Source organism: Pteropus alecto, unplaced genomic scaffold, assembly GCF_000325575.1.
Source record: "Pteropus alecto unplaced genomic scaffold, ASM32557v1 scaffold80, whole genome shotgun sequence".
NCBI lineage: Eukaryota > Metazoa > Chordata > Mammalia > Chiroptera > Pteropodidae > Pteropus > Pteropus alecto.
The window spans coordinates 4,446,421-4,466,614 of record NW_006430460.1 but is presented as its reverse complement, the minus strand read 5'-3'; the positions used below and the strand labels follow the sequence as shown (position 1 = coordinate 4,466,614).

The following is a 20,194-nucleotide window of genomic DNA, read 5'->3' as shown; positions in this document are numbered from 1 at the left end:
TGCAAGTATATGTGTTTAGCTGAACTCGAGAAAACGTTCTGTTTGCTCTCATTCTCTGAAGCGTGTGTTCTGGTAGGCAGTGTAGACCCACCAGCCTGTCCAAGGGGTGGCAGCTCCGGTCCTCGGAGCCTGAGGAGCCCGTCTGCCAGTTCTCAATGACGTTATGGATACTGGAAATAATACAGATTACTTAGATAAAGGCTTTTTTAGATTATAAGTTAAAAAAAAATCTAAACAATAGCCATAAATATTTAGAAACTAATTTCACAGTAAACAAAATGACCGAATCCATCCAGATCTGTAGATAATTCAGTTGCCCTTAGAGGCATCACTAGCAGTTCACGTTGGGAGCGTCGGCTTGCCAGATTTGTGGCAGGATGTCATTCTGGTCCAGACTGCAGATGTCTCTTCCTTCCTCCACTCTCTCGAGATTTTGCTAGAATTGTTCTTTGGACTAAACTTTTATATACAGAGTACAGGAGTAAATTACCCACCAAATAGATTGTAAAAGGGAAGGTCGCCCAGGTGCTAGCTCTGTCTGACCCTTAAAGCGTGTCTGCAAAACGAATCGTAAACTACGTTTTCACTGGTTTTGTTTCTCGGAGAAGGTCTCAGGGGTCAAGATAAAAGTTTCTCTTTAACGTGCACCCCAAAGAACTTCATCCTGCACAGCATGCACCGTCCCCTGGGTAGATGCTAACCAGAGCGCTGACTCGGTGTGCGGCTCCGGCAGTTAATGCTGCTGCTTGCCTGTCCCCAAGGCTAGGGTGCAGAGAGCCATGCCTCGTCTGCCACCGCCTGTGGTGGAAGACACGGAAGGCTGGTGGCTGTGTCACATAGAAAAGCGGGACAGTCTTCTAGTTCTCTCTTGGGCGTTGTTTGCTTGAGTTATGCTTAGTGCCACCTCAGCAAAAAGCTAGCAAAAGCAAAATGGTCTGTTTGGTTTTTCAGTCGTTATATAGCAAATTCTATGATAGAATCTTTTTCAGTCTTCACTGTTAAAGTGTCTTCGGAAATTGCTTTACTGAGAGCGTGAATATCTTGTAAAATATGTGCCAAGGATCAGGGGGCAGAAAGGGCGATTTTAGCAAATGCATGCAGGGTCATCAGTGATTGGATCTGTGTTTGTACTTCACAGATACAAAGCAGAGCTTTGCTTGAACAAGAAATTAATTTGCCAAAATATATAGTCACATCATATATAGTCACATCTGCATATTGCTTTTCTTCTTGCGTTGTATGTTTATGTTGCTTGATCTCTGTGTGACTTCCTTTCATGGTGACTTAGTTTACAGACTTCAGCAGATGCAGGTGGCGTGCACCTGAGCACCCATGCTGGTGACACAGGTCTGTCTGGCTCAGCCCCTGCGCGGCCCGACAGATGCAGTCCCACAGCCAGGTTTTGTCCGAGACCTGCTGTGTTAGGTAGGTCCTCAGACTCCAGGCTGGAGCTGGGAAACCCGCGAAGACCCGGACCAAGCATGATGTAAGGCGGGAGCTCCCGCGCTGGCACGCAGAGGTACAGGGCGCGCGCGTGCCGTTCCGGGGCACCGTTCCTGGCCCCTGCGGCCTCAGGCTCACTCCCCATGGGAGGCAGGAAGCCAGGTGGCAGCCTTGGTGCCACTCACACTGCCACTCCCCGCCAGTGGCTTTTCTTCTTCCCTCCTGTCAGGAGCGGGTGTTCCCCCTGCAGGAATTAACGATGTGCAGTTAGAACAGGGGTGTGACAGAGCCTCGGGTCTCGCTTGCGTGTACGCCTCTCTAGTTGTCCATGGCAGAGCACATGCCTATCTGTCCAGAAATATTTTAATAAGCTATTAATAGGGTTTAAAATAAATAAGCACCAAAAAAACCCAAACATTTGCATATCGGTTCACAGAATGAAATGGACTTTTAAATTGTTATTTTTAACATCACACTTTTAGTTTGGAATTGATTCCCGTTCGTAGAGATCCAGTCACTCCTAGCACACCCTTTTTTGGACCGTTTTTCAGTATTAACCTTGTCGCCCGGGGTGCAGAGGGGAGGGATGCCTCGCGTTCGTGAGGAGTCCGTCACAGTAGGACACAGACAGTTCCATTGTGGAGTCGTTCGGGCTTGGGGAGAGTTTGCTCAGGAGGACACCAGACCGGAGGATCTGAGAGGAGGCCAGGGCCAGCATGGCTAACAAACAAGGTAGCCGGATGCAAAGGGAAGCAGCAGTGAGCTGTATCACATGCTCGCCTTTGTGAAGTGTGTTAATTGCAGCCGGAAGCAGCAAGCGGTTATTTAATCTGTCTGGGGAAAGGTATGCAGTGAACGTAACTGAGCTCATCAAAGGTAGCCAGGTGAATACTGAAGCTAGGAACACTCCAGCAAGCCAGATCAGTTTTAGGAAAATCGTGTTAGCAATGAACAGAACTAAGGTGGCAGTATTCATTTTATACAAAGACCAGTTCATAAAAACAATTGTATCAATGGAATTTTCAAATACAAATGTAATTCTTGTTTTTAATAAGAAATTGCAAATCCATCTCTTCATTCTAGCTGTTATTATCTTTCCATTTGCCTTGTTTTTTTTGTTTTTGTTTTTGTTTTTTTTTTTTCAAATTTGTTCCATTTTTGTCTTGGATAAAATCTCTATTCAAGCAACACGTGGTCGTTTTTAAAAGTAATTCCAGTCTTTGACCAGATTTTGTGTAGGGTGTAGGTCTGGGGCTTCAGGGACTCGGTGGTAGAGAGGGAAGCAGCCAGCAGTATTCACCACGAGCTTTAGAAAGCTGTCCTGACGACGAGTGCCTTACAAACTGAGGCAGCGTGTGGAGGGAATGACCTTTCGCTGGCGTTTGGGGTATGGAAGTCCAAGTGGCTTACAGAGAATGTGGGGTACAGGGGACAACCATGCAAACGCTAGATTACTCACTTCTGCGGTCCCACTGTAAAATGCAGCCCCAGACAGCAGCTGTCCCCGAGAAGAGGTGGGAGGAAGGGGCCAGGGGTCCTTTCACCCACCCTTCTTTGCTCATCCTGCATCGTGTCCAGTAGGGTACAGTGCTCTACATGGTGGCCTCTGTGTGTGACTCAGCACTCTGACAGCAGCAGCCCAGGCTCGCTGGGGTTCTCAATTCTGGGGAGCCCTTTCCGCAAGTCAGCATGATCAGATCGTAGCTTGAACCTCAAAAGGCTCCTCGTGCCTTCCTGCGGGGCCTGCTCCTCGCCGCGAAGAGCAGAGTCGCGGTGAAGTCACTGAGGCCGGACCTGGGCTGCTCTAATACGTCAGCCTGAAAAATAATGAGTCCAGGGCATGTCTCACTTAGAAAAGTGAGAAAGCAGAAGGTCACAGTTGGATAAATGTCGTGGCTGTGGGACACGCACGCGTGCTCCTTCTGCACACTGCCGGGCCCTGGCCACCAGCCGTCGTGTCTGCCCGCTGCAGGGGCCAGGTCGTGGGAAGGGGGACACGCGTGGAAGGGCACATGTGCACCAGCAGAGCGCGTGAGGGGCACCTGCCTCCCCAGCAGGGGACCGAGCCAGAGCAGCGCAGCCGCTTCCTGGAGAACGCCTTGTGGTCGTGGCTGCCGCGAGGCCACCGCCGACGCTCGGGGACACCGGGACTTTAAGCGAAGGCTCGAAACCCAGTTTCCACTTTGTTTAGAGCATGAACAGATTTCTGTTGTTGTGACGTGCCTCTCACAGGGTAGCTAAGGAGGAAGGGACGTGAGTGTTGTATTCAGTGACCTCGGGACAGGGAGCGCCTGCCAGCAGGGACGGTGCTGTGCTCTGCCCTCAGCATGTCCTGACAGCGGCCACCCTTCCTCAGACAGATGCTGGGGTGGTTCCGAAAGACGTGCGTGCGTGCGTGTGTGTGAGTGTGTGTGTGAGTGAGTGCCACTCCGTCCCACTGTGCCCCCCAGGGAGGGCCACACGCTCTGCTGGTCTCTGGGAAGCCAGCGGCACATGGCCATCACTACGTTGCACAGTCCTCAGTGGGTCCCAGGGCTCCCTGCTCACCCAGCAGTGGCCCCCGTCGCCCTGGCCAGCACACGGTCGCCATGCAGAATCGTGCACCGCCGGTCCCCATTTAGGCCAGCAGCAGATCGTTGCACGGCAGTGTAATGTTCGTGACCCAGGACAAGATGGAACATCTAACCAGCGAACGCTTCCCGTCGTTAAGGGTTCTTTCAGAAGAGGGTGTTCGTTCAGTCACAGACCAGAAAGTTCAAAGGCAACGAAACAATTACAAACGCCGAGGCAGGGCCCGGAGCGGAAGGCTCTGCTCTGCGGTGTGCACGTCCAGCAGGCCGAGTGGCCTCTTCCTTCCCAGTGTCTTCCTGAGGGGCGTAGAGGCCACAGAGCGTTCGACGAAGAACAGAGACCGAATACCTCCACACTGTCGCCCCACGGGGTCAGAAATAGCCACGGCGCGGTGAAGGCAGTAGACGGGCGAAGCGCTCCGCCGGGAGCGTCGGCTTTCAGAGGCCGCCTTCCTCTAGCTCACGTGCACATCGCTCCGACTCCTTGTCACATGGCTTATTGCATCGAGGGCGGTGAGTAATGGGAGCTTCCCGTGCGACATTCTGTGCTGCCGTCTGCCTGCACCGCCCCTGCAGGTGGGGGGGATGCCAGTGACAGCCTCCTTGGCGCGTGTGGACCTCCGTGCACATCAGAGGACCCTCCTCAGTGCGCCTTGTCACCGTACGCCAGACAGCTGTCCGTCTGCGCACACACAGTGGTCCTTAGAGGCGTGCGGCACCCAGCGTGCGAGGTGGCCCTGGCCCACGAGGCCGGCCCCAACCCCGCCCCCTCATCCCAGCACACGCACGTCGCTCCCGGAGGAGGAGGCTGCTCTTCACCCCGGGGCTGGTGTCGTTCAGTGCAAACTGCCAGCACCTGGAGGATCCTCCAGACCCAGTCCCGAGTGGGGGAGGGGCCAGCGTCCCCGAGGCGGTGCTCGCTCCCTTTGGGTTAGGGCTGCTGTCAGGTGCAGGAGGCGGGTGTGAGGAACTGTACTCACTGCTCCCTCATCAGTTTGTGGGTTCTTTAAGGACCCTTTGATTTTATTAAGAGTCGGTGCTCAGGAAGGTACAGTGAACCTTTCGGGGGGATTAGCATGGAGTGAAGACCTCCCCAGATTCCATGTTAAAGTGGATTGTTGCATACATAGCTTGAGCGTGAAAACCAAAAATCCAGAGAAAAAGAGGAGAACTCGTTCTCTGCTGCAGCCCAGCGGGCTCCCCGCGGCCTCGCACAGCCCGCGGCTCCCACGAGAGCGTTAACCGTGGGTAGCGACATCTGTACAGAAACGTGTGTCCTAAATAAATGGCTTAAAATTATGGTTTGCCTTGGGACACTTTTGAAAGGAATTGGCGTAGCCTGGGAGGAAACAGTCGCATTTCTCTCGGCCCCCAGAACCCCCAGGCCTGTGCGTCGGTGACCGAGTGTTTGCAGAGCCTTCTGTCATTGGTCTGTCATCACAGCTAAGAACACGCTGCTGCTAAGCACGTTCTTTGAAAGGTGTGTGTTAGCAGTGTTGGGAGGTGACGAGGTTTACATCCTGCTGTTTGACTTTATTTGACATGCGATGGTACTTACGAGAAGCCCAAGCAATGTCCACACTCTGAACAACACGGGTCTGAACTGTGCACGTCCCTTTATCGCTGCTGCTAAGCACGTTCTTTGAAAGGTGTGTGTGAGCAGTGTTGGGGAGGTGACGAGGTTTGCATCCCGCTGTTTGACTTTATTTGACACACGATGGTACTTACGAGAAGCCCAAGCGATGTCCACACCCTGAACAACACGGATCTGAACTGTGCACGTCCCTTTACGTGCGAATATTTTTCAGTAAATACACTGGAAAATTTATTTGGAGCATTGTAACAATTTGAATAAACTTAGGAACCTTATGATTTTCTTAACATTTTCTGGCTTACTGTATTGTCAGATTACAGTATATAATACATGTAATATACGAAGTGTATTAGTTGGCTTGTTAGGGAAGCAGCTGAGGATAAGTGAGTAACCAATCCCTTTTAGCTGAAGTTTGGAAAAAAGAATTTTTTGTACAAAGAGAATTGTTGGCAAAGGTAATTTTTTAACCAGTCAAGAACAACTTAGATATTAGGAAATATAAAAGAGCCAATATTTGTTTAAGGTTTTAAAATATATTCTTATTAGACTACACGTTAGAATCAGCGTGATAAACACAGACGTTTTCTAAGCGAATGACATCGGTGCCCATTTCCAGCGTCCTTCGGTTCTTCCGCTGCACTGTGCTCTGTCCCCCACAGGCCTTTGCCTGTGCCGTGACATCTGAAAGCACCTTTCCCCCACCTCCTGTCCCACCGCGTCCTCTCTGTCCGCTCACTGCCAGAGCTCTTGCCACCTGCCAGGGGGAGCCAGGGCCCGTCTCGGTGGGCACTCTCTTCCCATAGGCAGTCGACATTCACCTGTTAAAACGGTGCTGCAGCTGCCTGGTGTAGAGTAACACTCAGAGCAGAAATGAAATTCAGTTCTCCGGTCCCTAGGATGAGTGTGGGCTTGTGTGAACCGCGGCCCTCAGGTGACTGGTCATGGTGGCTTAGGGAGGGTGGGCACGGCCAGGCGATCTCTGCAGTGTCACTGAGCGCTGTCCCCTAATCCTGGTGGGCGCTGTGCAGGACACCGCGGGGCATGGAGCCGGCTGCTCAGGGACGCCAGCTGTCAGAAGACAGTTGATACTAGCTGGTCAAGGGCCTGAGGTCCGCCAGAGGGAGCCAGCTGTCCACAGTGCTGGAGGGATAGGTTTGAGCAGCTGCGGTTCACAGCGTCCCGCTTCCATTCCGGCCAGCGCTCACTGACCGCCAGGGGGCGGCAAGGTAAATGGGATCCACAGGGAACAGGGTGCCAGGCCAGGAAAACGCCGTGGGGTCCCCCGGTAAGGCAGCCGGTGAGAGCACGCTGCTAGGCCGCTCCCGCTATGCCCGGGTGGCTCCCCCTGTGCCTGGCCCGGGCTGACCTTGGGCCCCCGGTTAGCTGCGCTGTCGCCCCCTCCAGTCTGCCTAGGACAAATGCCGGCCGCGAGTAGGACAGCGTGCTGGTTTGACCGGGCCGCTGTGTCAGCGCCCCTGGTTTTCCGCCCTGGCCCTGCCGCAGACTCGACAGTGTCCATGCCTCGTGGTGTCTGTTCAGTTACCGTGCACAGGCACCAGACCACGTGGGTGCTCCCCAAAAGCTTAGCGACCAGTATCTCCGTGCTGTCCCCACCAGCGTGGGACTGAGCCCAAGGTCCCGTTACCTGGGATGTAGATTCTCACAGACGATATTTTACCCAGGCTTGTTCTTTGAGCACTTTCCGCTGTGATGTAGATATATTTCTAAAAGCAGAGCTTTTTCAGATGCGATGTGTTTTATCTCGATGAAAGCACAGCTCTGCGTGCTCTGCTGCCCGCTGTGTCTCCGGTCTGTCCCCTGAACGCGCCAGGCCCATTTCCACCTCGAGGCCCTGGCCCCCCTTTTCCTCTGTCTAGCCGCTTTCCCCCACCGCCCCGTGGCTCCCCGGCTGCACCCTGCTCAATCTCCGTGCCACCTCTGCAGAAATGCCAGCCCCGACTGTCCTGTCCAGATGGCTCTCCTTCTCAGTGGCTTGTCCTGCTTTACGTTTCTTCTTGGCACCTCTCACCACCCCGCATTGTGTTATACATTTACTCACTAGTCATTCTCCCGTCCTGGACGTGCGCTCCCTCGGGTCAGCCTCGCGCCCACATTGGCACTCAGAGTGGACCCTCCAGAAACGCTTGTTCAAGGCGTGATGGGAAGCTTGCAGGCCGTCAGACCTAAACGCTAAAATCGCCCTTCCAAGATTACCCTACAAGTAGCTCAGGGCAGTGATGCTGGAGGAGATCTTAAACTGCCACTGCTGCTCATTTCAGCAGACTGCTGGCCGTGGAGAGGTGACGGGGAAGCTGTCCCTTCGCAAGCAGCGCTTCATGCAGTTCTCGTCCCTGGAGCACGGCGGCGAGTGTTACATGACGCCGCGGGACTTCCTCTTTTCCGTGATGTTCGAGCACCTGGAACGTGAGTTGTTTTTGGTTCTTCAAGATTCGAAAAAACAAATATTAGGACTGAAAAACCTCTTTTTCAGAACTGGTAACAGACTTCCCTTGTTCTAATTATCATCACTCTTTATGCCATGCGTTTTCTTCTCATTTAGACATTTCATTCCTTGTGACACAAGTACAGTTAAACTTTTATATGTGTTTATCTAAGAAATACTTGTTTTGTGTGCGGGTTTTCCTAAAGAGACAGAAAGGGGGAATAGGTAATTTTTTTAGGGTCACTAAGTGAATTAGTAATAGAATAATTACTTTATGTGGCATGTTAGTTTTTGGTTGTATCGATATGTTTTAAATCGGGCAAACAAAATGAAACTGGATTGGAGCAGTTAGAAGGGTCAGTAATGGAGCCGCAATGCCACCGGTAAAAACCCTGAAATTAGGAGCAAAAATCCAAAAGCCACAGCTACATAATTTTATGTCATAAAGTGTCAACTCTCAGTTACTTCAAATGGCATCAGTTTTATTACCTGAACTAGCCCCTTTCACTTTGTAGAGTGGGTATGGCCCGTGCTCTGGGCCCTGCGCTGCGGAGAAGTTCTGTGGAAACTTCTTGGCTTCCTGACACTTTCTGAAATGTGCCGGAAGACCTGTCCCGGGGGACGTGGGCAAGGAGCACGGAGCCCATATTCGACTGTGTTATTATCTAGAGCAATTTATGTCCCAGGCAATCTCAAAAAAAATAAGCAGTCGACTGGCAGTTAGTGGAGCTTAACACCCTGTCTGGTCAGGGCAGGAGCTCAGGGGAGCTGCCCAAACTGCCGTCCCCCACAGGCCGCGGCCACACCAGGGGAGCCAAGGGCAGCCATCCAGCCAGACACTAGACAAGTAAACAGGCAGATGACAAGCCCTGTAGTGAGGGGAGCGAGTCCCCAGAGTTGCTGCGCTATCTTCTCTGAAATGTCCAGTTCCGAAAACAACAGGCCGTGCAAAGAAACAGGAAAGCGTCCCCCCACTGGACAACGCCGTCAGACGCTGCTTGTGACTGCAGCCATATATCAGGGGCAGCAGAAAAATCTTCAGAATACTCATTATAAACACGTTCGAAGAACTGAAGTAAGTCATGATTAAAGAGACGAAAGAAAGTATGATGGCAATGGCTCAGCAGATAAAGAATGTCAAATAAAGGGGACACATGAAAAGAACGAGCTGTAACGACACTTAACACGTATTCATATAGTTTTGCTTAAGTTTTAAAATGGCTGTTTGCCTGTAATGAGACGTGCTCGTTCCTGGTTTTTACTTAAGAAGTTCTCTGCAAACAGTAAAAGCCACGTGGCGGAATCCCTAGACTGTGGTGAACTTTAAGAAGACTACTTCCTGAGCCAGAATTCTGTCACTGTGCGTGAAGACCTGTCTGCTCCTACTGTCGTATTGCACGGTAAAGCGTGACAGCCTCCACTCTGGGTCTGCCTTCCCGCTAAGTGTTCTCCATTCTCTGACTTTCGCATGAAAGTTTGCGAACGCGATGACGTAGCCGTGAAAGTGATGAGACTGGATGTTTGAATGCGCATCAAAGTAGAAATAGCCAAAGAGAAGCGTCCCCCCCCAAAAAAAAACTGAAGGAAAAGTTAAATTATTTACAGATGTGTTTTATTCTTAACTAGAAGAATGTGGCTGAAAACATTCAGATCCATTTTCGGAGCCGTCGTCTGGCAGAGCAGACCGGCTCCCGCTGGCCTCCTGGCCTCTATCCTGCGCAGCCCAGGGACTGGTGGCGAGAGGGGGCTCCAGGTGAGACGGCCACCTGCCCGGAACCCCCGCCCAGCCCTCCTCGTCCTGGGGGAGCCTGTGGACGGAGGAGGAGGAGCGAGAGGAAGGCTTCCTCCTGGTGGCTCTGCCTTCTCTGTTTAATCTAAAAATGACCGTTATGTAAGACAGTGGCCCCAGACCTTATCACAGAGGTAATCTCTCTTTCACTTTCTAATTAGTGATGTTCTTTACAATAGAAGCTCCTTAAGTACGTGCTTCCCCAATTTTGATAAACGCGTATACCAGTGACAAGCAGAACTCGGAATGAGCATGAGACGGCCAGTGTCGTCACTGTGGTATTGAGCAGAAGCGACAGCTGCCTCTGTGGGCTGCGCCAAGCTCTGCCACCGGTCCCGGGGAGCTCCCGGAGGCGCGGAGACGGCTCTGCAGGCCCCGTTCCTGCTCTGCTGGAGCGTGAGGCTGGGACAGTGCCTGCGGGAAGGAGCCCTCCGGCGTCCGGGCCTAAGTCCCCCTCGCCCGTCGCCGTGCCTCATCTGCTCTCGTAAAATGGGGATATAGTTTACTAGCCAGAAAAAGGAAGGGATCTGAGTAAGAAGACATTCTGGACTCTTTTAATTTTTTATTCTGTGATTCATCCCACAAATATTTAATCGCGAAGCGCAGAGCTACCTACAGGTAAGACAGGTGTGGGATATGCCTTCGCTGTGCTTCTGGTGCTGTGCCACTCGGCCAGCGCGTGCCTGTCCTGTCCCTTCGCTCGTAGTCCTGAGCTGTGCTGGCTCCGCTGCTTGGCCCAGGGCTCCTAGCCACAGGAGGCGAACCTCACCTTCGAGCCTCATGCAGTTTCTAGTCCAAGGATGTTTTTACTAAGCACAAAGGCCTTTAAAAGGCCGAAGAGGAACCTAGCTGTGGAGCAGACGGAGGACCCCTTAGAAGTAATCTTGTTTCTTAGAGACCGCTCCTCCTCCCACCTCAAGGTGTCAGGCGTTACTTCCTACAATGCTTTTTCGGTTGAGGACAAGGATCCCTCTCCTTTACTGATCTTGATCGTCTAAAGAGCGCACAGTGTGTGGCATACCTTCAAGAAAAGCAGAATAAGGCAGGTGAATCGTGATATCTCCTTAAGTTAATAGAATACGCAAAGGTCCGCAAGTATCACACACTTTCCTGGGGTTGTGTCACTGCATACTCTATATGCACGGTCACACGAACACTTAGATTTGTAAATTAAAAGGTAACTTTTATCAACTTGATGATCTCATGGGATGGCACCTAACATTAGAATTTGGAGTTCTTTGTCATTGGGTGACATACAGTAGGGTTTCAGTGAATAAAAATTATCCCAGATTGGAATACCTAAGCTTATAAACATGTTCATATATGTTTCTAAAATATTTTTAACTGTATTCACAACGGTTTTGATTAATAATGCAGAAGAGAAATCTTGACAGTTTATTTACACTAAATAATAGAATTTGTTCTCAGTAGATTTATGGTCCAAATTAAGCATCCCAAACTACAGAAAAGGCACATGTAAAAGTACTCATTCTTTTAACTCATCATTTGAGTTTTCATAGTCTATGCAATTGTACTGAAGGAACTTCATAGGTCATTTGAGAGCAAGAAGGGAGGTTTGCGAGGCACGAGGCTTATGTGAGAAGCGTCTCCCAGCTTCGTTCCAACTGTATGAAAGGGCTGCAGCCATCACACTGTCAACAGCAGCAGCAGCGAGATCGCTTTAGGATTATAGTGGGGGAGAGGAAAGTGACGTGAGCAGTTGAGAAGATGGCTGAGAACCCAAAAGCGTCATAAATCTCTTTTATTCAGTAGGAAATTATTTAAAGTAGCATCACTTTAGAATGGACAGTCACCTTGGCTAGCCTTTTAAATTTTAACTGGAGAGCTGTAAGCTTAAGAGGACTTTTTAGGGTTCAAAAAGGTGGCTTTCTAAAACTTGAATGTGCATTTTTTTAATCAGTTAAAGCAAAAAGAGACAGGCTTTAATAATTATGTGAAGAAAGAAATCATGTTTGGCAAGAGTTTACAACCCAGACAAGTAAGCTAAGTCAGAGATAGTTACGAAATTCCGTGTCAGCGGCTGGACCTAACGGTGTCATGGCAAGTGAATAAGTCAGAGAAGGACAAATACCATATGATCTCACTCGTATGTGGAATCTAAAAAAGCAAAACTAGCAAACAAAACGAAGAGATTCATAGATACAGGAAACAAACTGGTTGTTTCCGGAGCGGGGAGAGATGGAAAGGTGGCCGAAATGGGTGAAGGGGATTCAGGGGTAACAGACTTCCAGCTATAAAATACACAAGTCATGGGGACGTGACGCCCAGCACAGGGAATACAGTCAGTAACTATCATCATGACTTCGCGTAGTGACAGACGGGTACTCAGCCTGCGGTCGCGATCGTTCAATGATGCATGTAAATACCAAAGCACTGTGATGTGCGCCCGAAACGAACAGGAAGTGGCCTGCCAGCCACGCTTCAGTCCAGAAGGACCTTGTGCATCTGAAATGGGCGGGTGCAGGTGCAGGCAGGTCCCCAGAGGAGCGGCAGCATCTTCGTGTTCAGACTTAGATGTCTCAGGCTCGTAATGTCCCTTTAAAGGTACCAAAACTGCCAGACTTTCACTTTTTAAATCAATAGTGAGCCGTTTACCTTTTAAACAATTTCTTCCTTAGTGGAAGTTGATTTTTACGAAGAAAATGGGTAGTAAATGATGTTTTTTTCTTTGCTACAGGTAAAACTTCAGTCAAGAAGCTGACAAAAAAGGTAAGCAACGTGTGTGGGAGGGATGGGGTTTCTTTCTTTTTTTTTTTCTTTTGTTACAAGCTAGAAAATGAACTTTTCTATGTTAAATTAAAAGATTTCAATGTGTGTGTTCAAAGGATATCGAGGATGTACTGGCGGCAACTCAGACAGCTCGTTGTGGATGCACCTTTTTTAGAGACCTTGGCGACAAAGGTAATTCTGATTGTTGTTAAGTTTCTACCTACGTGTTTTATTTAACCAAAGTATTATTAAGGAATTAAGTCATGAGGCTTGCAGCTGTATATTAGAGAATTACAGTAGAATATCTACACAGAGAATGTTACAACACCATGTTATTTGTAGATGTTTTTAAATCGTAATAAAATATTCGTTAAGTAGAAAGTAACTTCCTCACATTCTGAGCAGTTACAGATAAATTATCCAAGCATCAATTTTCATTAAAGGCTGGAGAGAAGGGACAAGGCAGAGCATCTAAAGTGAGAAGAGCATCCGCCAAAAAGAACTCTCCAGAGTTCTACTACATCGTAACCAGCAGAAGGTAGTGTCTTGACATGAGAAATAATGTCACAGTGTCACCCACCACGAATTATAAAAAGGGAATTGTCAGTCACAGTCATTATGTATTTCTTAAAACCCAGCAGAATTCTCAGCATAATGCCATCCTCAGAGATGCACCACATCAGCGCTGCGACATGTTGTGAGATGTAGACGCGTTCTCGCGTCGGGGGGCGTGGGGGGAATGGGGGTTCCTCCTCGGGGAGCCAGCCTCTCAAAATTACGTTCAGTAGCAAGTCAGACTTTGTAACGGTTCCGATTTAAAACGTCTCCAGAGAAGCTTGGTAACAGAATTTCATCGTTTCTTCTAGTGACACCTAAGGTTCTTTAACAAAGTTCTAAATATAAAATCGAGATACATTGCCATTTACCAGCATTTATTTTACAATTAAATGTAACAAATAGGAATTAAGTTGTTTCTCCTACAAATATTCTGAAGTGTCTGTTTTTCCAAAAAATGTTTTCGGAGGGTGGATGCCCTGAACGCTGTCGTGGAAATCTGTTCTCTGTCATCTGTCTCAGGAGTGTGGGTGCTGTTTCCACACTGGCTCAGCTCTGTGTTTCCTCAAGCTTTTATTTGTATCAGTTATTTCAAAAATAGACTCTGGGGTTTTCTTTTTCAAAAACTTCCCCTTGTGTAAAGACATGGACCTGGGTGTAGAGAAGAGAGAAATTGGGGTCTCCCTCAGCCCCGCGCCCAGCTCCATCTGGCAGTTCCGCCATTTCTTCACATGGCCACATTCCTGTGAAAACTGGGAAAAAGCTCTTCACTTCGTTGTGAGGCCGCCAGGGAGGGACTGCTTTGTTCCTTCAGCCAAGATCAGAGACACGACAAACACTCAATGTGTTCTCCCTTCACATAAACACTGAATAGTTTTAAGAAAAAAATCTGAAGACTTACGAACAATAAGCGTTTTGTTAAAGAGAGGCACACCTGCTCCAGAATAAAACTGGCAGCAGAGAAGCTGGAGATGCAAGTAAAAGTCGGCCATTAAGAACATTTAAAACATGGGCCTGTTTCTTTACAACTGAAACACCGAACAGCTTTGCCCCAGTCTGCGCTCCGTGTGGTCGGGAGCCAAGAGGGTGGGTTTCACCACCCCCCCACCCCCGCTGCTAGCACCTGCGGCCTGAGTCCCCATCTCTGCGTGTCATCACAGCCGCCTTGCCCTCCGCGTCTTCCATACGATGTGGATTTCAGATGGCCTCTCTTTAATTTTCATGTTCAGCTTCATCTGTCTGATGTGGGTTTCCCACTCACATCACACCTGCTCCATTAAAATTTTTCCCCATCCTTCAAAGACCATTTTTAGAATGACACCTCTGATCATTCAGACTCTGGAGATGATAACTCTTATTCAGTATCTCTCAGTGATACTTAGCATTGTCTGTAAACATTTGCATTTTGGCCTCCTGGTGTATAAGGCACAGTCTGTTGAGAATTCTTGCCAGGAATCAGACTTGCATCTGAGCACAGCTCCGAAACTAAGTACCCATTTGTAGAAAATGTAGAAGTTAGAGGAGCGTGTGAAACCACACCAAGTAGAAGCAGCCATCAGAACTTTCTAGACTATAAGAGACTTTACAGGACAAATGGCCAGGCTTCTTCGACAAATTTGTTGAAAGAGAGAGAGAAAGACAAGGGAGAACCTATAGATTAAAAGAGATTTAAGACAGAGAGAATAAAAGAAAAATGAAAAACTTTTGTAAATCAAAGTACACTAACAAGAGAAGAGGCAACCCACAGGATGGGAGAAAATATTTGCAAATCACATATAGGGGGCTACCATCCAGGATGTGTAAAGAACTCCTGCAACTCGACAGTAAAAAACAAACCAGTTTAGAAGTGGGAAAAGTGGAATAGACATTTCTGAAAGGAGATACACAAGTGGTTAATCCACACATGAAAAGATGCTCAGCATTAGTAAACATTAGGGAAATGCAGATCAAAACCACAGTGAGATACCACTTCACACTTATTATCAAGAGAAAAATAGAAAATAACAAGTGTTGACAAGGATGTGGGGAAATTGTAATCTTTGCACATTGCTGGTGGGAATGTAAAATGGTGCAGCCACTGTGGAGAACAGTATGGCGGTTCCTCAAAAAATTAAACGTAGAACGACGGTTCGATGTGGCAATCCCACTCCTGGGTGTTTACCCAAAAGAACTAAAAGCAGAGACTGAGCCAGATAGCAGTACACCAGTGTTTGCCGCCGCACTAAGCGCAGTAAGCCAAAAGAGGGAGCAATCCAGACGTCCATCAGCGGATGATGGATAAACAACAGGTGATGTAACTGATTGTAATTAATAACACCGATTTTAATAACATTAAGGAATTATCGATAATTTTTTAGGGGTGGTAAATATAACTGGGGGCAGAGGGGGAGGGGGAATGGTCCTTTAGAGATGTAGCCTGAATTCTCTGCTGTGAAATGAGGTGCTCTCTGGGGTTTGTGCGGGAGGGGGAGTGAGCGGGATAAGATAAAACGTGAAGTGATCGTTAATGAAGCGATATATATAATTATTCATCACATTATTCTCTCTACTTTTGTATATGACTGACGTTTTCATCATAAAGTTTTTTCTTGTATGGTTTGCTGTTACACCAAGCTCATGCTCCAGGGGGAAATTTTTTTAGCTTATCAAGAAGCATGATTTATAAGATATCGTTTCCATATGTATTGTGATTCTTTTCATGGCGAGCACATAAAACGGAAAGGAAGTTGATTTCGTGGCCTGACGGAGCCCGCCACTTAAGGGCTGGCCCCTTCCTCAGGCTCTAAACCCTGGAGCTCTGGCATTTCTGGCCCTCCATGGCCCCACACCCTAAGGGACACGTTCTTATCATCAAAGCCCCCGGCGGGGAGGGTGCGGGAGACGAGTGATCAGCCCTCTCTGCGACACCCCACCCTGCGTGGCTACCCGTGGCTTGCGGCTCGTCCTGGAACGAGCCTCGGCCCCAGACGGACGCAGCCTGCCCTGGGCTTGGCTCAGCAGGGCACAGTGACGGCCTCTGCGGGGGCCACACCGTCCCTCCCACGCCCCTCCCACGCCACACTGGACATGGGGGGACTTGGTGCCGCAGGAAAAGCAGCACCAGCTCGGAAAAGGGACGGTTTCGCTGCACCTGTCCGCCCGCCCGCGCCGGGATGCGCCCCCCATCCCACTCCCTTCCCTCCTCTCTACTCCCCTCCGTCCTGGGGGTTCCCACCGGACCAGACAGGTGACTGATGTGAATGCATGTTTGTGGGGAGCGGCTCCATGGTGCCGTGGGGTTACCCTGACGCGACTCCCGCCGCCTCCGTCTCTTGCAGGGCTGATTTCCTACACCGAGTACCTGTTTCTGCTCACCGTCCTCACCAGTAAGTAGCTGGCGCTTCTTACCACACAGCGTTTGCAAGCTGAGTGTATGTCTCTGTCGTCAGCAGCATTCCTGTTGCCTTAGTTTCTGTACCTACGAAAGGACAGATGAGGTTAGCTGCCTTCTGTGCGCCATGGCTCCTTCGCAGAAGGCTGGTGGACAGAAGCGTCAGACGTAGCCCTCACCTAGGGACAGTCTGCGAAATCCCCACTGGTCTTCTCACTGTCAGGGTCATGAAAATTAAACAGACAGAAAAATTGCCACAGCCTGGAGGAGACTAGGAGACATGACAACTAACTACAGCCTGGCTCCTGGTGGTTGATCCTAGAATATGAAAAACGGCAGTAGTGGAAAAACATGAACCAAAGTCCATAGTTAAAAAATCCTTTACCAGTGTTGATTTCTTAGTTTTGGTAAAGGCGCCGTGGTTACGCAAGATGCTGACATGAGAGGAAGTTCGGTGGACGGTATGTGACAACTCACCATACTGTCTTTACATTTCTGTAAGTCTAAAATTATGTCAAAATAAAAAGAAAGGGAAATAAAGAGTAGTAATCAATATGAAAGTAGCCACAGTCCCGTAAGAACATAGGAAAGCCACAGAAATAACATTCTCAAATCTGGCTTTGAAGTCAGAGCACTTAATGGCAGAATAGCAGCACCCACAGTAGAGCACCGGCCCCTGAAAGCCATCAGCCCACGAGGACATCGTGTTTTCTCTGTTGAGGCACTTGTTTGTGTCGTTTCTGGTGGCTCGTTTCAAACGTGAAGATCAGTGTGGATCTGCAAGTAACGTGCATGTCGGCAGCGTTTGGCTAGTTACCCACTTCTCATTTGATTGCAGAACCCCACACTGGCTTTCACGTTGCTTTTAAAATGCTGGATGCAGATGGTGATGAGATGGTGGAGAAAAGGGAATTTTTTAAGGTAAGGAGATTCTCATTATTTTGGGTTTATCATAAAATACCTGGCTATTTGTACCATAATTTCACATTTCCATAAAAATCAAAATTATATCCACTTCTTACATATAAAATGTCAAGAAGTCACTTGTACGTTCACAAATATTAAGTGTTCTGTAACACGACCTTGAGGAAACGGTTAAGGAACAGCATGAGATTCCAAAAAGGAAAGAGCTTAAGCATTTACATTTTTTAGGGTTTTATTTTTACGATTTCAGCAAATGATAATAGAAAGGGCTTCAGAGATACGTTAAAATGATCCTTACACCCTCCCCTAACCTCACCCAAAAAGGGATAAGAAACAGAAAGGCCTTCAGAAAGAAGAGTGGAAAATGGGAAAGCCACAATAGGTGTAAGTTGGTGCGTATTTCCCAGGAATTTGCTAAGGCTAGTATTTGAAAAGCCGAAAATACGTTTAAATGACATCTCCCAAGACACAACTCTGGGGCATCATCCAGCGCGTTTCACTTCATCCCAAGAAGGTTGACGGTGGTATTAAAACATGCCTCTGCCCGTGAAGTGCTGGGCCCGTGCCAGGGAGGGCAGGAGTCACTGCTTTTACTCTTTTAGAGAGCTTCTTGGGGAAAACGATGTCAGCCCCAGTCACGTGCTTCATTCCTGCGTCTCCAGGGCGCTGGGAACACAGACAGCCAGGCCCGTTAAAGTCACATTGAAGGTAGAGCGTCCGTGCCTGCACTGTCCAGCGAAGTAGCTGGCAGCCACACGTGGCTTCTGAGTCCCAGAATGCAGCTGTGACTGAGAAACTCAAGTTTATTTTAACTAACTTAAATTTTAAACTTAAAAATATACATTGACTTCAGGTATTGGCAGCTTTTTAAGTATGTTTGAAACAACCGGGTATATGACGCTATTTACTCATTTGTAAATTTTATGAACTCTAAATACGGATCAGGTATTTCCCGTGAAACATAACATCTGAATTGAGATGTAAGTGTGAAAGACACACCAGATTTTGAAAAAAATAAAAAAGTATCGACTACACGGTGAAGTGATAATTTGGGGATATTAATTAATTTCACTTGTCTATACTGAAAACTGTAGGTGACGAGTTGTGGAACTACGTAGGCAAGGAGGGTAGCAGGTCACTTTGACCAGAACGAGCGGCGGTCGCCATGCAGGTCATTGCACTGCAGTGTGCCAGCGTGTCTCCGGCATAGCACGAAAGGCAGTGAGAGAAGAGCCTGGGGGCAGAGCACAGGGGTCCTCAGGCTGCCGGCTGGCCGTGCTCGGAGCTGTGAGGAGAGTCAGGCATTCAGTCAAGAGGTGGGGAGGTGGCTTCTGGCCTGGCGGGGGACAGCCAGACAAGGAACAACGATGTGCTTCTCCGTCAAAGAGAGATTGGTTCTCCCGTGCATCAGGCGTGTCACACGGAGAGGTTACTGTGTTGAACCCTTACAGCGACCTACAAAGTGTCCCCGTTAGAGGCGACACCCACCCCAGTCCAGAGCCTGCTCTGCCCTCCCTGGCAGCCTCGTCTGGAGGAGAACTCGAAGGAAGGGGCTGGGAAAGACCCAAACCCTGAACTCGGAGACGGCGAGCCCGGTGACCCGGCAGGACGCCCCCACAGAGGCAGCGTCAGGAAGCTTTCCGATCGTCGCTTCTGTAGCATGACTGTTCTGTCGCAGAGCGGGTGGCCTCCCGGGATGAGACCAGAGTCTGGGAAGTGGTGGCACTCGGGCCACAGAGGCCGGGGGGCTGACGGGAGACCGGGAGGGAGCGGGCGCAAGCTGAGGACCGAAGCGCACCCAGGCGGGTGATGGAGTCTCAGGAGAAAGGACCTGTGAAGGGTGTCTCCTGTCACACCTTTCAAGGGTGTCTTTGGGACCGAGACTGAGGAGACCGCCCCTGGAGCTCTGTGGGCAGCTGGGAGCCAGCGTGGACGCCCTTTCAAAGGCGTGGTGGGGACCGAGCAAAATCCGGGACGGGGGAGCAGCAGGTGCAGACTGGACGGCAGTGGGCGAGAACTCTGGGGTGCTGGGCGAGCCGGGAAGGACGTGAATGCAGATGCAGTTCAGGGAGAAAACGTGTCTGTCTGCACAGCAGGGCCTGGCACACCAATGTCACAAGTCACAAGGTGGCGGCACACTCCAGCCACCAGCAGGCGCGCAGGACGGGAGACATGGGCGCTGTTCTGTTCTTCGGGTAGCTCACCAGTAAGGGGACAGCCGCGCCGTTCAGGGTGCCCTCCCAAGGCTGCCGTTGGGTCTTCGCACTCCTCCCTCCCGGACGAGCTTCCTGCTTTGTCCCTCACGGGCCCATGGCACCAGGCTGGGCCTTAGCAGTCTGTCATCAACCCCCACCCCATGCTCCCCCTGGAGTAGTGAACTTGGACGTGGCGCCTACTAGCGTCACGGCTGTTCTCCAGGACCCGTGTTCCCATGCACCGTGCTGAGGCGTGATGGCAACCCAGGGCCGTGTGACAGCCTGCAGACCAGGCGACACAACACGAGGCTGCAGACGGCAAGAGGGCACCTGGCTGCCCACCCCTTCTCAGGTCCCCCCGCAGCGAGCACAGCCTCCCACGGCCTCCGCCCCAGACACCCTGCGCCTCCTGTGAGGTCGCACTTTGACGGAATAAGAATGCGCCACATTTATGGAACACACCCCGGAACCTGCAGCGTTTCCCTTAAATGTTGGGAAAGTTCTCGGATGATCAACTCATGAATTCAGGAAACAAGAAAAAGAATCTTAGGACATGTCACTGATTTTTTTTTTTTTTTTAG

The 20,194-nt window shown here is 49.7% G+C and overlaps 1 protein-coding gene across 2 annotated transcripts in view; it reads left to right on the top strand.

Moving 5' to 3' along the window:
- The first annotated feature begins 7,829 nt into the window (after positions 1–7,829).
- Positions 7,830–20,194, top strand: part of MICU2 (mitochondrial calcium uptake 2) — a 31,952-nt gene continuing 19,587 nt past the window's right edge. The window contains exons 1-5 of one of the 2 annotated variants that reach the window (XM_006904844.3): positions 7,830–8,031; positions 12,538–12,569; positions 12,686–12,761; positions 16,442–16,489; positions 17,333–17,415. In XM_006904844.3, the coding sequence (XP_006904906.1) occupies positions 7,845–8,031; positions 12,538–12,569; positions 12,686–12,761; positions 16,442–16,489; positions 17,333–17,415 (426 nt within the window). In that variant the 5' untranslated portion in view covers positions 7,830–7,844. The remainder of the gene's footprint in view (positions 8,032–12,537; positions 12,570–12,685; positions 12,762–16,441; positions 16,490–17,332; positions 17,416–20,194) is intronic. The other variant, XM_025047016.1, reaches the window with a different exon arrangement.